The sequence below is a fragment of the Narcine bancroftii genome, chromosome 4, assembly GCF_036971445.1.
Source record: "Narcine bancroftii isolate sNarBan1 chromosome 4, sNarBan1.hap1, whole genome shotgun sequence".
Taxonomy (NCBI): Eukaryota; Metazoa; Chordata; class Chondrichthyes; order Torpediniformes; family Narcinidae; genus Narcine; species Narcine bancroftii.
In genome coordinates, this window is record NC_091472.1 from 289,226,043 (window position 1) to 289,242,314 (window position 16,272).

General features: G+C 38.2%; 1 protein-coding gene across 6 annotated transcripts in view; it reads left to right on the forward strand.

The window, feature by feature from the left end:
- cobll1b (cordon-bleu WH2 repeat protein-like 1b) overlaps positions 1–16,026 on the forward strand; it is a 182,761-nt gene extending 166,735 nt beyond the window's left edge. For all 6 annotated transcript variants that reach the window (XM_069935345.1, XM_069935346.1, XM_069935347.1 and 3 more), the window contains 4 exons: positions 1,524–1,737; positions 6,032–6,135; positions 7,779–9,337; positions 15,525–16,026. In XM_069935345.1, the coding sequence (XP_069791446.1) occupies positions 1,524–1,737; positions 6,032–6,135; positions 7,779–9,337; positions 15,525–15,752 (2,105 nt within the window). In that variant the 3' untranslated portion in view covers positions 15,753–16,026. The remainder of the gene's footprint in view (positions 1–1,523; positions 1,738–6,031; positions 6,136–7,778; positions 9,338–15,524) is intronic.
- The last annotated feature ends 246 nt before the right edge of the window (positions 16,027–16,272 follow it).

A 16,272-nucleotide genomic window follows, 5' to 3' on the forward strand; every position in this document is an offset into this window, starting at 1 on the left:
CATTTGTGAAACAAAATTAAGCTAACTATAAACTGAATAATGGAAAAGCTCATAGAAGCAATGTGAGCAAAATTGACAGTGTTCCTGTGCTTTTCATACTTGTGAATTAAATATAAGGCTCTGTTTGTCTTTGAAATAGAATGGAACTGGGTGGTCACATAGGGAGACAGTAAACAAATCCACTTTGGAACAAGTCACATATAAAACTTTTGTACTTTCACATTTGCACTTGCTTCCAAACATTGAGTAATTATTTGTCAAAATCAGATTTACTGAACATGGACATATAATGCATGTAGGAGCCCTTTACTTCCAAACAAATTGATTTTTGACGTAGTTAATGTCATTCGGCAGCAAGCAAAAGAAACACCAATGGGAGGACCAAACAAAGTGAATTTAAAACTAGTGCTCAGTGGCTGACTTTCTTTTTAACAAGGGATTTGTCTATTATCCTCTAAATTTGTCTTTTCAACAGAATTTTGAAACTTTCTTCTTGAAAGGTTTTCACATAGATATTTAGCATCCATAAAATTAAAAAAATCTATCTGAGACCAGAATAATTTTTTTTCTCTCTGCCATACATGTTGTCACCCATGACTCAAACAATTTACCGTTAATGTTGGATCAGCAATATGGGAAGAATGTATGACTGCGTTGCTGGTAAATGTTGATCGTTTTATGCACTTGTGGTACTGTGTGCCTTTCTGGTCTCTTTGCTTGAGAAAGGATCTACTGGCTTTGGAGAGAGTGCAGAGGAGGTTCACCAGGTTGATTCTAGAGGTGAGGGGATTCAGCCATAATGAGCGATTAAATTGTTTGGGATGAGAGTCGCTGGAATTTTAGAGAATGAAAGGGGCTCTTTTAGAAACATTATGAAACTAATTGATAAGTTAGAGGCAGGTGAGTTTCCACGGGTAGGTGAGAGTAGAACTGGGAGACGTAACCTCAAGATTTGGAGGAGTAGCTTTAGGGTGGAGAACTGCTTCTTTCAGGTAGTAGTGAATCTATGGACTTCTCTACCCAAGGAAGCAGTAGAGGCTGTTTCATTTAATGTATTTAAGATGCAAGTAAAATTTTCCAAAGTAGGAGCATGAAGGGTGATGGGGGGAAAGACAGATTTTTATTGGTGGAGCTAAGCCAGATCCACCATGATCTTATTGATTGGCAGAGCAGACCTGATGATTTATTCCTGCTCCTGTTTCTTGCATTCTTGTAATTGATGGAGTTTCGAATCTTTGGTGTATTTTGAAATTGCACTTAGCTTAAAGATGAGTGTTGGCAAGTGTCATGTGGAATTTGTGAATGCTTTTCATTTGATGAATAAAAGATGGTTCTATATGTATATGCACACCACTGCAGAATGAGTTGTAATGGGTTGCTTTTGCCCAGCCAAATTCAGAAAAGAAGAATGTGCTCTAGTGTCTAAATGTTTTACTTTAATAAACAGCTCTTCAGATTGAAACACTGTAGCCGCTTCCAGACTTCCAGACTGATCCCAGACTTTTGCTTTTTCTGTGGTGCAGCTGTTGATAACCTTGAAGAAATTGTTGAAATGGAAGAGACACGAACTCAGGACATTGATGCAGAAGGTGTTATTGTTCAGAAGGAAGAGACACCGAGTCCACATGTAACCACGGATCATCAGTCAAAAAATGCACAGACATCAGTATCTGACAGCTTGGATGTTGACACATCTGTAACAATAGACAAAGAGACGGAGGTGAAATCTGAGCTCAGGTGAGAGCATGTGAATCCTAGCTGTTGCCGCCTCTTTGTCTTAATTTTTGGTTAATTTACCCCTGAATTCATTGTTGTTTACCAAAGTAATCCTCTTAAATTTTATGATGCATTTCAAATCGATATTGTTTACAACAGATATAGAAATGAAGTAATGTAAACAGGATCTTGTGCCAGTAGGCAAAACAATCATTCACAAAGTTTATAAATGTTGAATGAATTTATTGGATGTCTGAACTGCAAAGTCAGCATTGAGAAGAATTCTCTCTGTGCATCTCTTCACCTCGTTAGCCTTGAGCGCCTACAGGTACTCCCTGACATGCCTCCACATTCCATTCTGAATGACCAGTCATATCTCGGAATGGATCCATGTTGGGGAATTGCCGCACCTGTGATGATGAAGAGTAAAACAATCGATTTCCTTTAATTTTCTATCTCCGAATTCTTCTCATTCTCTCTGTACTGGCCTCTAAAATCTGTCTGACCATCAGAATACTGAGCAACAGAATCAGAAAAAAATGGGACACAAGGAGTTAAAATACGGTGAAATATCTCAACATGGCAGCCACCAAGGCCAGCTCTCGCGAGACGTTGGACATCAGCCAACATGGCGGCCACCAAGGCCAGCTCTCGCGAGAGGTTGGACACCAGCCAATGTGGAGGCCACCAAGGTCAGCTCTCGCGAGAGGTTGGCATCCAGCCAACATGGCGGCCAACATAGATAGGGTCGATTTTCACCGTAATCGTGTAAGTTTCATATTTTTTTCTTTAAAATTTCAGTCGTATGTGTGGATGGATGCAGATCGCATAGGTCCCAAGTCGGGGAGTAACTTCCCAATTATTCAAGAACAATCTGCTGGAGAAACACAGCGGGTCAAACAACATCAGTGAGGGTGGGGGGGTTGGTTAAAGCAATTGTCATATTTCAGGTCAAAACACTTCATCAAGATTGAAGACTTGGGTCTGGACATTCTTCTTTTTCTCCCACTGATGTTGCTTGACCTGTAGCTTTTTTTTCCGCTCCAGATCCCACCATCTGCAGTCTCCTGTCTCTTCATTGTTTGTGAGGAGGGGTGTTAATACCATTGAAGAGATTTGTACAAAACAGCACCAACAAACCTGCTTCTGCACAATTATCTAAAGATTTTTAAAATAGTCTGGCTTTGCTAACAAAATGAGGACGGCAATAGCTGATAGCACAATGCTGTTACTGTGCCAGCAGTCAGGACAGGGGTTCTAATCTCACGCTATCTGCAAGGAGTTTGTATGTTCTCCCAGTGTCTGCGTGGGTTTCCTCTAGGAGTTCCGGTTTCCTCCCACCATTCAAAACGTGCCGGGGTCGTAGGTTAATTGGGTGTAATTGGGCGGCATGGGCTTGTGGGCCGAAATCGCCTGTTACCATGCTGTATGATTAAAATATTGAAACAACTGAATTGAAAACCTCTGCCATCATTTAAGCAATGTCTTTGCTGGATTATCCTGGTGTTGACAGTTCTCAATAAATCCAAGATGGATGCTTCCAAAAATGAAAAATGGTTTTGATTTACCTTGATACTGTGTTAAAGAAGATTTAATGGTTTAGAATTTGTTGAGTGGTTTGCTTCATCTTTTCTCATCACTGAAGTAAGAATGTTGTGAAATTGCCTATTGCTGGAAAGGTCATCCTTCTGGTTGAGACCACTGTGAAGTTCCTAGGCCTTTTAGTTGAGACATAGGTGCCAGAAGAGGCATCCCCCAGGAATGACCTCCAAACCACATCATTGCAAAGGCCTAACCTGCAGTAGTGCCACCGGACAAAGTTTCTCAATGCATCCAAATAACTTAGGAAATATTGAAAAAGCTATTGAGGATTAAATAAACAAATTAAATTATCTTCAATTACTTCCCTCAAATAAATAAGAAAAAAATGTGATTTGCAAAATCTGCATTGAAGTTAGGGACTCTTGCCTTTCAGAGGGGCATGTTCATATTTCCTGTATGTTCCTTGGGGAATGTGTGCATATATCCGTGACTTCCTGAATTTTTGTGAGTGGTTGGTAGATGCATCTTTACCCCTGTCGAACTTGCACACATTCCTTATCCAAATGAAAGTTCAGTTAAAATGCAGATATTGAAAATCTGAAATTTAAAAAAAAACCCACAACTTCTTGGAAACACTTGGACCTGAAATGTTAGCTCTATTTCTCTTTCCTTGATTGAAAACAGTTGGCCTGCTGAAGGAAGTAGATGCCCAAGTGTAAATGTGGGGGATTTCCAACAAGTCTTTGCTCCCCCATTGAAGTCCAGACAGAGTCCAGTGACAGAGCTGGATTTCTGATGGAGCTTGCAATGTGAACACTGCCAATAAAACCAAGCAAAATTCAACCAGATTTTCAGATATCAGAGTACATACATTACACAACACATAACCCTGAGATTCCTTCTTCCTGCGGGCACGGCAGAATTACCACTAATTGCTAGTGCAAAAAATGCTGCGTAAACAATGTAAACAAATAAAAGAACTGTAAACAGATAGTGAATGTAAACAAACTGACTGTGCAATACAAAGAGAACAAAATAAAATCAGGAAAATGCACAAGTAAGAGTCCAAACTGATTGAGTTTGTCATTGAGGAGTAAGCTGTTCCTGAACCTGGTGGTGCCAGTCTTGTGGCATCTATCCCTGTTTCCTGATGGCAGCAGCGAGAACAGACCATGTGCTGGGTGGTGTAGGTCTTTGATGATTGCTGCTGCTCTCCAATGGCAGTGTTCCCTGTAGATGTACTCAATAGTGGGGAGGGTTTTGCTTGTGATGTCCTGGGCTGTGTCCACTACCTTTTTGGAGGGCTTTACGCTCAGGGGTTTTGGTGTTCCCATACCAGACCGTGATGCAGTCAGTCAGCACACTTTCCAGCACACCTCTGTAGAAATTGGCCAGGGTTTCTGGTGTCATTCCAAACCTCCGCAAACTCTTGATGATACCATTGGTGTGTTGGGTCCAGACCCTCTGAGATAGTGACTCCTAAGAACCTAAATTTGCTAACCCTCTCCATCTCTGATCTCCCAATGATCACTGGATTGTATACCTCTGGCTTTCCTTCCCTGAAGTCAACAATCAGCTCCTTCGTTTTGGTTACATTGAGTGCAAGGTCATTGTTGTTGCACCATTCAGCTAAGTTTTCAATCTCTATCCTGTATCCTGACTCATCACCTTTTTTTATATAACCCACCACCATGGTATCGTCGTCTCAAAGTTCAATTTTCCAGTTGTCACGGTCGGTGTCGGTGGGGGGGGGGGGGGCATCCGCGGGCATTTCCCCTCCCTAAGCGAGGTGCTGTGCTCCCCAGACAGTTGTGGCTATTAATCACTATCAGATCAGCCCAAGCCCCTGTCTGCATCACCTTTTTTTAAATTTTTTTATTTTTCACACTATAAACCATACTGACCGAAATACATACAGACATTTTTCTCTTGAATATATAGTGTCATTTTCTCCCCTTTTCCCCCCTCCCTTCCCTCCCTCCCTCTCCCCCTTCCCATTTATTCAGTTCAATCTATATGATACATTAAACTCGTTAAACAATGTCATCACTTAATAAAAATAAACAAGAAATTTTTATCTTTTACTTTTATATATTGAGTCAGTTCATTTCGTTGTCTTCTCCTTCTGTCATTTTAGGTGGTGGCGGTCCATGGTAGGATTTCTCTATTGTATTTCATGTATGGTTCCCATATTTGTTCAAATATTGTGATGTTATTTCTTAAATTATATGTTATTTTTTTTCTAATGGAATACATTTATTTATTTCTATGTCCCATTGCTGTATTCTCAAGTTGTCTTCTAATTTCCAGGTTGACATAATACATTTTTTTGCTACAGCTCAGGCTGTATTATTATTCAAATAAACTAAAAAGTTTTTTTTAAATTTTAGTTGCAGATAATGAATAAATCAAGCATCACTAGTGTCTAGCTTGTGACGCTTGACACAATAGCATTAGCACTTTTGTCAGCTATGTCGGAGGGACGGAGGATGTTAATGTTTGTCGGCACATAAGACCAGCATCCGCCACAACCCCCTCCCCCCCCCCCCACCCTTTTGAGAGATTTTACGAGCATTGCACTGTGCCCCCCCTCTAACATTCATTCTGGAGCCAAACCTGAGTTGTCAACAAAACCATCAATATTCTTTTCATGACTTCATCCTTTTTGTTTGAATTAAGTGAAGCATTTTGCAAACAATTTGTGCATTAACAAATTCTTAGTAGCTGGGATATGTCTACATTTCATGCTTCTAATTTACTTGTGCATTATCAGGGAAAGTGCAGCTCAAAACATCTTCAATCAAGAAGCAGTGGAAAAGGATAACAATTCAGTGATGGAAAATGTGGATAAGGATCTTTCAATGGTAAACAGTTCTGGTAAGTGCCATCTGTAATTCAGAGAATTTGCATTTATAAGCTTTCAAAATCTTGCTGTTTTGATTATCAATAAATGCTTTATACTTCTTTTGATATGGCATTTTTAATTCAGAATAACTTTTCAATAATAAATATCTAAGTCAACACTAATATGAATTTAAAATGGAGAATATTTGCATTATTCACTTTAGTTCCATTTGCTTGTCTTTGAATTGACCCTTATGCATCTGAATATTTTCAGAATGATTGTCCGCTGTGTATTCTGAGATGTCAGTCTCGAACTCAGACTCTTTAAATTGCAATTGACAGTAACAGGCATGCCTGGAGATCACATGACTAACAGGCTTTTAAAGCTACGTTATTGTTGTATAATGAATTTTTTTTTTAAATGTCGTAATTTTAACCACCTTTCATTTTACAACAAATTGATATCTTTATTTGTGGTGAAAACTAATAGAAGGAAGTTCAGTGCTCAAGCATCTCCTGGTGAACATTGAACCGTTATACCTATTCATGTGATTTCCCCAAACCATCTGAATGGATCTAGAGACTGTCTCTGAGACACTATTTACTTTCATCCACTACTCTTTTTAAATGGTCCAGATATCCTTTATGTGGAGTGGCATACAATTCTACAGCACAGAAACAGGTCATTCAGTCAAACAGATCTGTTCCATCTATGTGTGAGCTTTCTGAGAGTTGGAACACTTCAACCCCCATCTCTACTACTAGGGCTCAGGTGTGAACCAGTGAAATGCCCCATACACATGTTGTAAATTAGGATTACGACAAAATTTTACAGTAAGAAATAATGGTGAATCGATCAGATTTCAGCAATAAAATGAAGGAATTCTGTCAGTGTGTTTCCAGCTGACACAGCTATCTGCACCCATCAGATGTCCTATTTTACATCCTGTCTGCACAGCTTCAAAATCTAAATAATCCAAATAACAAACTATTGTTGCTATTTTAAAAATGCAATGAATATGCTATCTTCCATGTATTGTGACACACAAGAGCCCCACCTTCTGCATGCTAACTACCATGGCTGCAAATCCATTAGTTTAGTTTTCCCTTAATTATTGCTGTACTATATGGGGGTTGATTCATTGTGACTGCATAGAATTAATTTTCTCACTGTGGATTGGCCAATGTATAACTTGTTCTTAGTACAACTTCAACTTTCTTACACCATACAGCTTATCCTCTCTACTTGCATTAGGTTCACTTTGTATTAGAAGACATTGCCTTTACCGATCAAGCTGCTACTGTGTCAAATACACAAATGAGATTTGATGTAATTGTAATTCATCTCAAAGCAAATGTAAAATTTTTTTAAATCCTAATTAAAACAACTAGTGTTGTACACCTTGCCTTAAAAAAAAAATCAAGGCTGCAGATTCCTTAAAATAGGACATTCCCAATCAGGAAAGTTGTAAATATTGTAAATATTCAGCAAAAAAATAAAATTCCAACAAGTGTTTTGCTGAATATTGTCTTTGGAAATCTGCAGCAACATTTGATGTGGTAGGTGCCATGTAGAAAATCATACCAGACAAAAATTGATGAAAAAAGGTTTGTAAAACTTGTTGGAAGTACTTTATTATTCAAATAAACTAAAAAGTTTTTTTTTTAAATTTTAGTTGCAGATAATGAAATGCATCCAAGAGATTCTGATGAAATGTCAGGCACCAGCTACAAGATTCCATCAGATAAAGGAATAACAGGAACTCAGGCAGATGTTTCTAGAGATGTGACAGCGAGTCCTCTGCCAAACCATTCTCCTAGTTTGCAGCCGACCACTATAACTGTGGAAAACCAGCAAAAGAAGTCTGATGGAATGGAAATAAATGAGGTGAAATTTGAGGAGGTTAACAAAACACTGGATTTCCAGCATGCTCACAGTACCAAAACATTGAATGATACAATTGTTCCATCACATGATAAAACTTTGAATAGTATTTCTCAAAATCTGTCCAACCCTGACAGCAATAATTTAAGCCTGCCAATGTCTTCTCAGCCACAAAACAATGTGCCCATTTCAACTAAGGCTACGAACCCAACCACACAAAGCATTTCCAATAAGGAAGACCAATCTGTTAGCAACCAGTCGATTACAGAGCCTTTAACATTCTCTCCCACCTGTGGTGCACAGTACACCAAAGATACAGTCGGAAGATCGGAAAGTCCAACAAAGGTTCCAATAATATACAAATCTGAATCTGAACCTAAACCGAAGCCCTCTAATGAAATTACAAGAGAATATATACCAAAGATTGGAATGACCACCTATAAAATAGTTCCTCCAAAGTCCTTGGAAAAGTGTTCATCAGGAATCACGTCAGAAGCTGAAACAGTGATTCAACAAACTCCGACTTGTGATTATGTCCCAGAATCTTACCCCTCAAAACAGTCCTCAAACCACTCTAACATAACAGAAGGATCAAGAGCAAGTGTTTCAAGGAAGCTAACAGCTATTCACCAAGAAGCTCTTAATAACATGCAAAGATCTATGTCCATTGATGCTGAAACCCATCCCCCTAATTTCAAAGGAGCAATTTCTAAGTTGGCTGTTGAATACCAATCTGAACCACAGAAGGAAACAGACATTAAAAGAACACAAAGTGCTTCAGATAAGAAAATGAAACCTGGATCTGCCTTCCTCCAGCTGCATAAGAGAATCCCAGGTCATTACGTTACCTCTGCACTTGCTAGAAGTTCCAGTTTACCTTCCCAGTCCAGCTTGGATGAAGCAAAGGAAGAAATTGGAGCGGCATTTCAGAATCTTAGTCCTACAAATACCATTAATGGGGAAATGATAATTCCACCACCACCAGAATTTGCAGGTATATCTGAAGAAAGTGTCGAAAAGGAAATGTCTAAATCTGGTGGAACTTCCACATCCCGACCTTCGCAACCTCCAAAAGTACCAAAAAAGCCTTCTATACGAGTAGCCTTGGGTGACAAAAAAGGGCTTAGAACTACTGTTGTTTCAAAAGCGTACACACCTACCTCGCCATCACCCTTTGCCCTTGCAGTGTCTTCAGCAGTCAGAAAAACTCAGACAAATACAATGTGTTCGTTAGAGCGCAAGCACATTGAAACCAATTCATCAAAGCAGTCTTCTACGATGGACATTGGAAACAAAGAATTGCATCCATCTTTTTCGATTCCCAAAGAGTCCAGCAACATATCAAATCAGGTAATAATATTTTGAGCGGGGATGGATTATTTATTAATGGCTGTTTTGTAGTGGTTAATTTGAACCATATAATTTAGGAGCACTTATTTTTCTTAGAATCACTATAATGCACTTTGATTCATTATTTTCAAGTCAAACTAATCAGTTTATTTTGAGAAGCTGAGCAGATATTCAAAATTTTTTAGAAATTTGCATAAAATGTAAAATGACAAAACAAAGGCTCTTTTTGAAAAATGTATTTAAAGATTTTTAAAAACTATAAACATAATAAAAAAGAATAAAACATACAAAAAAAAGCTCCACTTCCCCCCTCCCCCCATCTAAACTATCCCCTCCCAGCCCACACCCCTCCCTTGGAGCCTTAAAAAAAAATTTGTCCAGATTTGAATATTAACTGTTTGGTATGCCAACTCTGTACATATCATTTACTTAAGATCTATGGTCAAATGTTCTAAATATAAACTTCACATTTTAATAAAAAAAGAATAATTATTTTGCAAATTATAAGTTATTTTTTCCAAATATAAACACAATTGTAATTCACTATGCCATCTTTGTATATTCAACTCAACATCTTTTTTCCACGTAATGGCTATACATTTTCTTGCTACAGCTAGCCCTAATCTTATAAAAGCTAATTGTGGTTTATCCATCTGCAACCTTGACATTAATACATTCATTTAACCCCATAAACATATCATCGGATCCAATTGTAAATCCACCTTAAATAAATCTCTCAAAAATTTTATAACTTTTTCCCAAAAGGTTTAACATTTTCACATGCCCAAACAGAATGCATAAAAGTACCTATCTGTTCCCCACATCTAAAGCACAAATCTGACAATATAAAGCCATATTTCTTCAACTTTTCAGGTGTTAAATACAATTATTTTTCTTAGAATCAATGTAATACACTTTGATTCAGTATTTTCAAGTCAAACCAATCAGAGTTTATTTTGAAAAGCTGAGCGGATATTCAAAATGTTTTATAAATTTGCATAAAAGTAATGTAAAATGACTTGAAACAAAGATTCTTTGATAATGTTTCTCATGTCAAACTATATGAAGAATGGGAATATTAAAGAGGATTCTGTACAAACTGTTATTCTACAGGTAGCAGTTGGATCTCTTTTCCAAACATAAATCTTTATACACACTAGTCCTGAATAGAACCATGGGCTAATTCCTTCAGCTTGCAGAAATTAGTAGATGGCAAGCTGCTGTTAACTTTGGTGGTCCACTGCAAGTCAAGTCACCTTTATTTATCGCTCTTATCATGCTCACATGGTAAAGACGAGAATACATTTCTCCAGGAACTCGGAGCAAATTTACATCAATATAAGTTGGATTAGAAGCTAAACTCATTGAAATATTAAAATATTTAGACATATACTGTAAAAGTCCATGTTACACTATCTACATATGTTCTGGGAATTCAGGAGCCTGTTGGCTTGGGGGGAAAAAACTGTTGCCCAATCTGGACAAAAGGGCCTGAGTGCTATGGTACCTCCTACCAGATGGCAGAAGGGAGAACAGTTTGCATGAGGGGTGTGTGGAATTCTTCACAATGTTTAGTGCCTTTCACCTGGCTAAAAATATATATTTTAAATTTGGATGTTTTGAAGCATAACTAACTTAGATATTTGGCTCTTTAATTATGACAACTAAATTTGTGTCTAATCCAAATGCATCACAAATTGTATATATGTAAAGGGATCAATGTCGAGAAATAGGTCCTCTAGCCTTAGTTGAACACCAGGGGCTATGAGCAACTGCTGTATTCCCAGAGGCAGCTCTCTGCTCGTTGAAGTTTCACTTTACCCAAGGAGGGATATATTTGGCAGAGTTACTCCTGGATCCAAAGTCACATAAGAAAGGAAGTCTGTTTTGGCTCCGGTTGCATTGAGAAATGGACTCCAACATGTTGTCAGTTTTGGAAAGGCACCAAAATAATCTCTCTGACCACCAGTTAGCTAAAATTCTGATTCTGATTTTGATTTATGGCTAGTAGCCTGAAATGAAAGGTAAACTGAAAACAAAGACAAAAGAGCTTCAAACCTGTTCGTTTCCCATCAATAAATATGATTTTTGTCTAGCTGTACTCAGAACAATTTGATCATGTGCTTACAAATAGCATTGTTGATGCTGATGGCTCTGTTTTCCTTGGATATTACTGAATGAAGTTCTGGAACTGAGCCGAGTCTGCCAGTGTTCTCCATCTCTTGGAGGACGGTAGAGGAAAGGCCAAGATTATGAGAGGAACGGACAGGGTGGACAGACAGCACATTTTTTTCAGGGCAGTGATGCCCATTATCAGAGGACATCTATTTAATGTGAGTGGAGGAAAGTATAAGGGAGATACCAGAGAGTGGAACATTCTGCTGGGAGTGATAGTAGTGCATGATGGGACATTTAAAAGACTTAGATATGCACTTGAATGAAAAGAAAATGGAAGGTTCTGGCAATTGAGGCAAAGACTGGTTAGATTGTTGTGGAGTAGGTTTATGAGGTCAGCTGAATATCATGGGCCAATAGCCCATATAAGCACCAATAATGTAGGTCCAGTTGAAGAAGTGGAAGATGCTGGAGCGTAGAACACCAAAGGGAACTATAAACTATGCAAATGTTCTTACTCGGACGACCTATTGGAAGGTTAAATATATGTTTGAAAGGCCTAATGATAGGAGATCATTTGATCTTGATACTTTGGCAATATGTTGGGAGAAAAAGGGTACTGTTTCATTGGGACTAGCTACATTTGATGCAGGAAGCCACAAGTGTTCCGACAAAACAAATTACACAAGATTGTTAATGGCATATTGAAATATATAATGATGATATGGGAAAGGGTTCAAAAGCAGTAAAATAAAAATTAATCAGAGGACTAGAGATGGTTATTTGTTTGGATTAAACTAAGCAGTGTGGGCCAGGATGAGCCAGCAGGCTTAAAGATAACAGGGATATTACAGTGATAGTATGGAAAATGTTCCAAAAGAATTGATAAAGGTATTCTGACAGTATTATTAACCAAGAAACAGATATGGCATTAAAACCTTTGTTCTGCGGCCGAGTACTTTGGCAGCTCGAAAAGATGATGGAGGTATTTTTTGACCACCAATAAAACTCAAAAGTATTAATAAAAGTCTTCTTTGCTTATTGAGATTTGTAGCCTATACTGAATGCTAGGACCATTATTGTAAGAAAACTGCAGTCCACTGCACTCTAACTGAAAGCATAGGGGGTTAACAGTCCTGTTTTTTAAAAAAATATCCATATGGTAGTTGCCAAAGGGCAAATATAAATGCCACTGACTGCATATTCTTAAGCAAGGCAAACTGGCAGATATATATTTTTCTGAATTAGTCTGATTCAGAATCTTCACATTTGTCTTACTTAGAAGCACACTTTAAAGAGTTGTTTTTGAATATGAACAATTAATTTTGTTTGAATCCGTTGTGGACGACAAAGATATCGCCACGTGAATAAGAAAAATTTCAACACTGACAAAATACCAAGAGGTTGTTCCAAATTCACAACATTCAACATTCTTTTACTTCCAGCTTTTTTTTTCCATGTTCTTTGCTATATGAAACCCAATGAAAATGATTGCATTTGAAGATGTATTTGGTAACCATACAGCACAGAAACAGGCCCCTTCAGCCCTTCTAGTCTGCGCTGAACCATTTTTTTTTGCCTATTTCCACTGACCTGCATGCAGTCCATAGCCCTCCATCCATCTCGCATCCACGTCCCTGTCCAAATTCTTCTTAACTATTAAAATTGAGCCTGCATTCACCACTTCAGGTGGCAGCTTGTTCCACACTCCCACCAGTATCTGTGTGAAGAAATTCCCCCCGTCATGTTCCCCCTAAACTTACTCCTTTCACCCTTAACCCTTGTGCTCTGGTTTGTATCTCACCTACCCTCTGTCCATCCCCCTCATAATTTTAAATACCTCTATCAAATCATCCCTCATTCTTCTATTCCTCCAGGGAATAAAAATAACCCATTTAACCTTTCTGTGTAACTCAGTTCCTGAAGTCTGGGTAACATCCTCGTAAATAATCGCTGCACCCTTTCTATTTTATTGATATGTGACCAAATTGCACACAACACTCCTTTTGCCTCACCAATGTCTTATTCATCTTTACCATATCATCTCAACTGTTATACTCAATACTTTGATTTATGAAAGCCAATGAGCCAACAGCTCTTTTTACAACCCTCTCCACCTGTGATGCCACTTTCAGGGAATTATGTGCCTGTATTCCTAGATCCCTCTGTTCTACTGCACTCCTCAGTGCCCTACCATTTACCATGCATGTCCTTTCTTGGTTTGTTCTTCCAAAATGCAACTTCTCACACTTTTCTGCATTAAATTCCATCTGCCATTTTTCATCCCATTTTTTCAGCTGGTCCAGATGCTTTCAAAATCTTCTTCGCTGTCCACAGTGTCTCCACTCTTAGTGTCATCTGCCAAATTCCTGATCCAATTTACGACATTATCATCCAGATCATTGAAATAGATGACAAACAACAATGGTCCTAGCATTAATCCTTGAGGCACATCACAAGACACAGGCTCCAGTCTGAGAAGCATACATCCACCGCTTCTCTCTGACTTCTCTCATCCAGCCATTGTCAAATCTATTTTGCTATTTCATCATGAATACCAAGCGTTTAAACTTTCCTGACTAATCTCCCATGTGGGACCCTGTCAAAGGCCTTCCTAAAGTCCATGTAGACATCATCCTAAAGTCCATGTAGACATCATCCACAGCCTTTCCTTTATTTACTTTCCTGGTAACCACCTCAAAAAAATCTAAAATTGGTTAAACATGACCTACCATGTAAAAAGCGATATTGACTATCCCTAATCAGTCCCTGACCATCCAAATAATTATATATCCGGTCTCTTAGAATCCCTTCCAATCATTTACCTACTACTGACGTCAGGCTCATCAGTTTATAATTTCCAGGGTTACTTATGGAGCTTTTTTTAAACAACAGAACAGTGTGAATGACCCTTCCATCCTTCAGCACCACACCCATGGCTAAGAAGATTTTAAATATTTCTGCCAGAGGCCTTGCTCGAATTTTTGTGAAAGAATGCAAATCTCTCCAAAAACATTTTTCTCTATCGATCACTAAGCATCCACACCCTTACTACTTTCTGTAGAATTAATTATTAGAACAGAGCTTTCCAAACCTGCACCCCCTTCCGATTGATTTCTCTGCAGCAACCATACCACCCCGTGATCTCAAATGAACTGCTATAGTAGGTGCCCAGTAGCCTTGCCCACTTCAGTCTTCTCAGGAAGTGCAGTCCTGACAAGTGAGGTGATGTTGAGTGCCCACAATAGGTCACAAGTTAAGTGAACTCCAAGGAACTTGGTGCTCTCCACTCTCTCTACTATAGAGTTGTTGATGTGTAGTGGAGGGTGGTCGTTCCTCGTCCTCCTGAAGTCCATGATCATCTCCTTCGCCTTGTCCTTGATGAGACTCGCGTTGTTACTCTCGCACTGTTTCACAAGACTTTCCACCTCTGTAATGCAGCTCATTTTTGTTGCTTCTGCACAGAAGTGAAAACACCTGAATGAGATGGGCATAGTTGTAATGAAAACGGGATGGAAGTAATATGAGAAACCTCAAAAAGGTGTGGGGAGCAGCCCTGTATTAAGAATATTTCATACTCATCTGCTGCCAACAATGCACATGTTTTAGCATCACAAGGCCGGTTATATACTGTCCTTAATTATTTAAGTTAATGTTTTCATTGCTTAGTATTTGGAAAGCATAAAGATTCAAGGGCTGGTTGTAAATAAATGCTCTTAACTTTGATTCTTCAAAATAAATGATTTTGGTCATTTCTAGATTAACTTGCCAAATTATGAGATTATGTGATATAACACAACCTTTAGCAGGACTTGTACATTATTTAATTTTGGTAGCACTTTAGTGCAATAATTAGCTGTGTTGCAGTAGATAGATTCTTAAGGTGAACCTGGAAGAAGAGGTAAGCATTTCCTTGTAAAGTTTAAAAGGATGTAAGGGTATATCTCAGACGTTTGTTCTGCCATTTTCCAAACGGAAAGATTATCTGCTTATCTTGTAATGGAGAAGGTAAAGTACTTTTAAAATCATGGGTTTTTTTTTTTAATTGTAGTTATCTTGTATTGTTTTACAGACAACCTTTCCTGAAAAGGAAATAAAAAAGGATTGCAATGATACAGTGGCAGAAACTCAACCACAACACATCCAACCACAGATGCCATCACCTTTGATAAACCAGAAGCTTTCTTTAGCTTCCCAAATCAGTGACCCAGCGGAAACTCATCAAGCGCTACTCAATGCAATTCGCTCAGGAGAAGGGGCCGCTAAACTTCGAAAGCCAAAAACTTTTACCGCAATATAACTGAAGACACCAATAATTTACTACTTTTGAGTTGATCAGTATATTTTGACATTTATCCAAATTAAAATTAAAAATTTGATTTGTGTACTGTAAGAGCTTAATAATCATAAGTCGAATTTTTCTTGCACTACATATGGTATTTCACTGGATCAGGTGGGGTTGTGTCATTGGAATTGACTGGATGTGATGCGCCATGTATTTGTGAACCTAACGATACAAATACTGTCTTGTGTGAAAATTGTGTGCACGGTTAATAAAACACTTAAAGTTCGCACTTGCCTTATAAATTCAGAAGTATATGTACATTTTTGCATCGTTTTATGCTGTACATAGATGCATTAATAATGAAAGCATTGTTGTAACAAGGGAGAAAATGTTTTGAAATCAATTGTAGATGTAACTGCCATATTGTTAAGATCAGAATGACTTTCAAACTTTCAAGCTTGTATAATTTAGTTATAAGATTTCCATCTGTTCCTCAGATGTGGTCTGCAAACAACGCATTCAATATTTTAATTTT